This window comes from Amblyomma maculatum, chromosome 3 (assembly GCF_055883805.1).
Source record: "Amblyomma maculatum isolate TAMU_Amacu chromosome 3, ASM5588380v1, whole genome shotgun sequence".
Taxonomy (NCBI): domain Eukaryota; kingdom Metazoa; phylum Arthropoda; class Arachnida; order Ixodida; family Ixodidae; genus Amblyomma; species Amblyomma maculatum.
The window spans coordinates 206,374,170-206,380,804 of record NC_139346.1 but is presented as its reverse complement, the minus strand read 5'-3'; the positions used below and the strand labels follow the sequence as shown (position 1 = coordinate 206,380,804).

At 44.3% G+C, this 6,635-nt stretch overlaps 1 protein-coding gene across 1 annotated transcript; it reads right to left on the bottom strand.

Moving 5' to 3' along the window:
- Positions 1-1,405: 1,405 nt before the first annotated feature.
- LOC146197513 (uncharacterized) lies at positions 1,406-2,719 on the bottom strand. The gene has a single exon (XM_084595981.1). It carries the CDS (start codon positions 2,717-2,719, stop codon positions 1,406-1,408), a length of 1,314 nt encoding a protein of 437 aa, XP_084452107.1.
- Positions 2,720-6,635: the final 3,916 nt, after the last annotated feature.

Genomic DNA, 6,635 nt, shown 5'->3' with positions numbered 1-6,635 from the left:
ATGATTTACGGAAGATTTTGGTGAGATATCGGCTTGTCCAAAGTGAGTAGCGCACAAGGAAGGAGTTAGGTATGTCATCTGGGCCACAGCTCTTTTTAGTATCTAATTGGAGGATCATATTGAGAACACCTGTACCAGAGACGACGACATCTTCGATGGGAGGGTAAGAGTAACAGCTAAAAGGAGGAACGATAGAGTTATCTAGTGTGAATACAGAATGAAAATAGGAATTGAAAGCAGAAGCAATTGTCAGTGAATCTGAAACAGGAACGCCGTTAACTATAAAACTGTTGCAAGTACTGTTACTGGGTAGTATCGATTTCCAGAATTTGCGAGGGTTAGTTTTCATTAATTTTGGCAATGTAAAGGAATAGTAAAAATCCTTGGCAGACTTTAACCTGACGCGTAGCTCCTCCTTGGCATCATTGAACTCTGCAATTTTGACAGGATTTCTTTTCGACTTACGCAATCTTGCAACACGACGCGATAAATGCAGTAGGTTTCTTGTTATCCATGGCAAATCTCTATTTTTCTTTTTTGTTTTCAGCGGAACAAAGTGATTAATACATGTTTTAACAATATGTTCAAAAAACCCCACAACAGCATCAACATCACTGGTCTGAGATAATTCTTCAAACATTTCAAAGGATTCACGTAATGTGTCAATTATAGCAACATCATTGGCCTGGTTGAAATCACGAAAACTGCTGTACTCGAACCGGGCTCTGGGAACAGTGCAGCTGATTGAGAATAATACAGCCTTATGGTCCGATATGCCGTGAGTAACACAGCACTGGAAACCATTCTCGAATAGATTAGAGCTGAGAAAAACTAGATCTAGGACTGCCGCTTGTCTGGTGTTCACATGAACAATTTGTTTGAGGCCAAGTGATAAGGAAAGGTGTAACAATTTTCTTGACAAAGAGACATCATGGCCGGTATTGCTAAGAGAAGGCCAGTGAATACCTGGCACATTAAAATCTCCCATAAGTATTATATTTGTCGGATTCAAATCATGCAAAAGTTTACTTAGAAGAAATAATTGATTATCATCAGAGCCAGGAGGCCGATAAAACACTCCAATTAATGTGAATGTGTTTTCCAAATAAACTTTACACAAAAGCAATTCAATTTCACATGGAGATTCAAGGACAGAAAACTTCAAATGTGACTGTATATAGAGGGCGACACCACCGCCTCTACCATTCGGTCTGTCAACTCTCAGCAACGTGAATCCACTTAACGCAACTTCAGAGTCGTATATGCTACCATGTAACAAAGTTTCAGTAACACCAATAATCTGAGGGGAATGAGCAGTTACCAAGGAGTTAAGGTCGGTAAATTTATTAAGCAGGCTTCTAGCGTTTAAATTTAACGCACGGAGGTTATTGCTGTGATAAGGTAGTCAAGGCGAAGTGGCTACTGCATTAGTAGCATTACTTAGTGACGCGTTACGGGATGCTTTTTCCAGTGAATTAGAAGAACTGTTCCAGTTATGCCGAACTTTATCAATAAATACATGATCAAACCGTATTCGGACCGTGCAGCCATTGCTTCTGAAACTTTCAGTCGCTTCCCAAAGCTTTTTCCGGATATTGCGGACACGTATTGAAAAATCCTCCGATATACGGTAATCGGATTCCTTAAGCTTGTGGCCATTTTTTAACACTGAAGCTTTCTCCCGAATGTCATGTGAAGGCCTTCCAAGACGATGGCACCTCTCTATTTGAGGGCAGCTCATATTGAGTTCTTCCTCAAACCATTTTGCAATGTCAGAGGAGAGACGTTCATTATTTTCATCAGAGGATTCGGGCAGACCATGCAATATTAAGTTGTTCCTACGTGCACGATTTTCCAACTCATCGTTTTTATTTGAAAGACTGTGAAGTTCGGAACTTAGACGTGCAACTTCACTGTTGAGACTGCCACTGTCGGCGGCGGGCTTTTGTAACGAGGACTCCAGAGCAGCCACGCGCGACTCAATTGTCTCAAAACGTGAATTAATAGATTCATGAAAAGATTTTATTTCAGCAATATCCTGAGCTAATTTTCGCTGTCCGTTCAAAAGCTCAGCAAACATATCTGACACCGACGGTTGACCGGTGGCGGCTTCCGAATTTGAAGGGCTCACATTACTTTGAGAGCGAGTAACCATCGCTGATGGCGGAGGACCAGGATTACTTTCAACATCCCCACTCCTCAGAAGTCTACTAATACAAGCCGCAATTTGCGAGTACAGCGAAACATAAGCAAAGCACTTGCGAGAGTGGTGTGGGCAAGGAAACAGCAGTAGAAATCGATCATCAGAGCGAATACAAGGGGCATTCTGAAGATAACATACCTGCGTAAGAAACAGGCAGCGAGTAAGCATGGTGCTCGCACTGCTGCCACCTCGCCCACTGATGAAGGAACGGTCCAGCACGCAATTTATAGGCAGGTCCTTGAACGTCCCGTGACTGGGCTTGATGAGGTATGGGTGACGTAGAGTGACGGTCACTTTGCACGGATTGCATACACGTGTGGTGACAGGCAGATCAAGACTATGGTCCGTAAGAGAGATAGAACAGTTCGTATAGTGGCCAGCTGATTCATCCAAGAACATCGGCGATGGCGGCGAGTGCACATGAGTTGTGACGTCAGGAGCCATGAAAGAAGCATAGTCGAAGTGGCAACAAACGAGGAAGGCAGTCTGGGTAAGAAACAGGCAGCGAGTAAGCATGGTGCTCGCACTGCTGCCACCTCGCCCACTCTGAGTCAACTAGCCCCGCCGTATACATTACTAACTTGTGGAGCTGAAGTTAGAGAAGTTAAAAGACGCTGCAACAGTATAGTCTCCACTGAGGGGCAGCAAAATGAATTCAGTGTGTTGACTCTGTGAGAGTCAGGTTACACGTGCAGAAAAGATACGTTTTCTTACTGACGACGGAAGAGAATAAACTAGAGCCACACTCCTATACATAAGACGGATGACAGCACGTATGAGCCAGAGCCTCCGATATCGGGCATCAATGCAAATGTGCTAAGCTAAATTGCCAAAGCTTTTTGCATCGTCCAGTCTCGGAAGCCGTGTATGAGCAATTGAGCAATATAAACCCTGCGTAGTGAATGGACCGCGTAGTGGCCCTTGAGCCGTTCGTATCGCCCATACTCATCGTTGCAAAATGGCAGGCAACGTAGGTATGGGCCCTATTCTTTATTAGCCATCACTGATGGAAAATATTACAGCGGGCTTTAATCGAACCTTGCGTCAATTATTTAAACATTATTCGAAAGTTTCACAGTACGTTAGATTAGGTTAGAATAATTTACAAAGCTTATTATTCACTTCGTTCGAATAGTCGAATTCTTTGATGTTCTATTCGCTATTTGAGATTTTTGAATATTCCACAACAATTTTCTAAGTTTTTCGCAGAACCAAGAAAGCTATCGGGAGTAATTCGAGGGAACTGTACCAACTCAACACACGAAATTCTGACTCCCTTTCAAGTTACCATAGAATGCTTTTCACTGAACCCTTATGACGCGCATTGCACTGTTTCGAATTGTTGTTGTTTTGTATCGCCCCCCTCTACTGAGGCAGCAAGTCGTGGCTTTCGATACGCTGCAAAAATATTGTTTGAGGAAAGCACAAGCGCCGAACCAGGCTCGGAGCCGAGATACGCTACGGAGAATAGTGTAAGGATGGAGATTAATGATTCGGCGCTGGGGCGTCATCGACAGATCATGTATTAAAAATTAACATGCACAGCGACGGCGCCCGTATAAGACTGAGATTGGTAATCTCGCGAAAAAAGAAACGTGGCCGGAGACAACGCTCAAGAAGAAAAGCTAATTTCTCGATTGGGCCGCCGTCAGCAATCTTTCGAGTCGTTCGTTTAATCGTCCACTCGTTGTTATTTTGATCGTTTCGCTACATTTACTTTTTTTTTTTTTTTGCATTCTCTTCGCGATATCTCACTGACAAAGTTCCGTTCCACGAGCCTGGCGGAGATGAACGAAGCATTTTTCAGAAAACCGGGCCGCAACAATTCTAACAGCGAGATAGGCTTCGCGGCGTAGAGAATGAAATAGGGGCCTGGTGAAAGTGCATTAAAAATTCGCGAGCTCCAATGTTTGCAGGCTTTTAGATCTCTCGCGTAGTAAAAGCACAATGACAAGATGGCGGTTATGATGATGGTGGCTACGGTGACAATGTAGATTACGACGCTTAGTAGCCCCTTCAGTCCATTACTAGCATCACACATGCCTTGCAAGGTACAGTGGAGCAACTATACCAAATTGTTTTGATTGAAAGTTTACTTTTTTCTCTGTCTATATTGACGCTTTCGCGCAGAAAAAGACGCTTATATATCTGAAAAAAAAAAAGTAAAGAACTGCGTGTACATTTTTTTCTTCACTCGATTAATACTGGTCATGTATACACGAAAAGAGCTCCGTAGTTTTTCATCAATATGGTGCTTGGCTTCCCATCGAATGAAATGCTTTCTAATGTAGTCAGACCTCATCAGCGCTTCGACGGGTCTACGTTCGTTCCGCTGCGGAAACGCTTAAAACTGCCTCATAACGTAACGCCCAACTGCAGCGTTTTATAGATTAAACAAACAGGTCTTGCATTCTGGGACACCATTTAAATTTATGCAAATTATGAGGTATTGTTAGATAATCTCTTATGCACGCGTTAAAAGAAGAGGTCTAAGCTACCGATGTGTAACAAAGCTTTGCTGTTGAAGTTTGCCCCGCGCTCACGAGTATTTAAACTGTCATAAAAAACCCACGGAATGCGTTTTTGAAAATTAATAGCAGAAACTAGAAGCATGAGGAGGGAAGACAAGTTGATATAATGATTGTTACCGTGATGTTGAATAATATGTGAAAAGCTCAAACACTCTTTCCCAGGAAATGTCCAAAATTTCTCGGTGCCTTGGTGCATGTATATATTGTCTCTGCATTGTCCTTGTTATCTTATTATTGTCACAATATACTATGACTCTAAATTACGTTATTACATTAAACATTACATACCATGGGCGTTTTAAACGATGCCTTTAGCCAGGCATATGCATGGTCATTTGAGATCCGCCGTGTAGCTGTACGCAAGACGCACGCCAGACATTCCTTTTTATAGGATGACAGCACCCCTTGGCGAATTTAAACCGGATGACACTCATAGGAATTACTCTAGAGAAAATTTCAGATGAGAGACTTTAAAAATTGTAAAACCCAACAGGAGTGTAAAAGATGCTCACTTGTCCAAGAATTAACACCCTGCGAGCGAAACAGAGAGGTAGAGGAAAGGCAAGACGGTTAACCATATGGGCTTTCTTGTTGGATACGCCAAAGTAGGAAAATGAGAGGTGTGACGTAAAAAAAAAAAAAAAAGAAATGTGACCTGGGTGTTAGCTCCTAAAGCTGTGAGCTCTGAAACAGCGTTACATCTTTAAGGGTGTAAACATTTTAGCGTATGTAGCTATCACCGTGCAACCTAAAAAAGCCGAGAGAACCTTAAATAGCGTGCTCTCTAAAAGCACGCGAAATGCCTATTTATCCCTCCCTCCCATCTCTCGCTTCGTTATTTCCCCCTGCCGGAGAATGACATGGGGCCCATGGGAAGAGACACGGTCAGCTGCAGCCAACCGTTCGCGCAGGCGTCTCACACGCCGTCCATACCGCGGGTGCTGTCGAGGGGGAAGAGAGCTCAACAAAGCGGAGACGACGCCGTAGATCGTCTTCGAGTGGCCTCGGCATTGTTCTCCTCTCTCATCCCAGCGTGATCAGTGCGGACACAGATGACGGCAGGCGCGAAGGGGGAATATTTCGGCGCGCCTGCGGAAAGTGTCGCACGGCTAATCAGATGCGCCGGTGGAGCTGCATCTGATGCGAGTGATCACCGGCGGTGGCGCCAAGTGCGCGACCCGGCATTCATTAGCAGCTGCCACTGTGACCACCTTCCCCATTTCCTCCCTCTCTCTATCTACCCTCCGTTCCTCTCGGGCAGGAAGGCAGTGGGGAAGAGATCACAGAGAGTAGCGAACGGGTGCCATAATCATGCATCTACTGTACAGCGGACGCTGCTCAAGCGGGGTGTGCTTCACTGCGAGTCGCGCCACTGACTTTCTCCTTACGGGGACGTAGTGCCTCTTCTGTGACTGTTCGACGGTACTTGTTGGTATGAGCAAAAATACGGCGTTGCAAAATTAAAGTATCTGCAACAGAAGTCGTCAAACGTGATCTTTTATGAAGTGCTAGAATATGCTAAATTAACAGTCACCTGTTCAAACGATGAGCTACCTCATAAAACATCTACATGATGCAACCATCATCGACAGCAGCAAGCTGCTGTCATCCGCTGCTCAAGGACCTTTCCAACGGTAACGTCCAATAAGCCCTTCCCTGCGCCATTTTCCATCTCATTCACGCACGCGAATATCTGCGTTTCCTTGTTGCATCTTTTTTCGTTAGGAATCTACTCTGTCACACAAACGCAGCACAGTTTATCGATCCTTCTCCACACTTCGTAAGATGATACTAAACGCACTGTCAGCAATGCAATGAAAGAAATAACAATGGCACAGTCCACTAGTGACGGAGGATATCTCGCAAACGTTCGAATGAGGGAGCAATTTCCGCGCCAGGAA

Excerpts from the sequence above, each read along its gene's own strand:
- LOC146197513 (XM_084595981.1), bottom strand. The coding sequence starts at position 2,719 with ATGCTTACTCGCTGCCTGTTTCTTACCCAGACTGCCTTCCTCGTTTGT.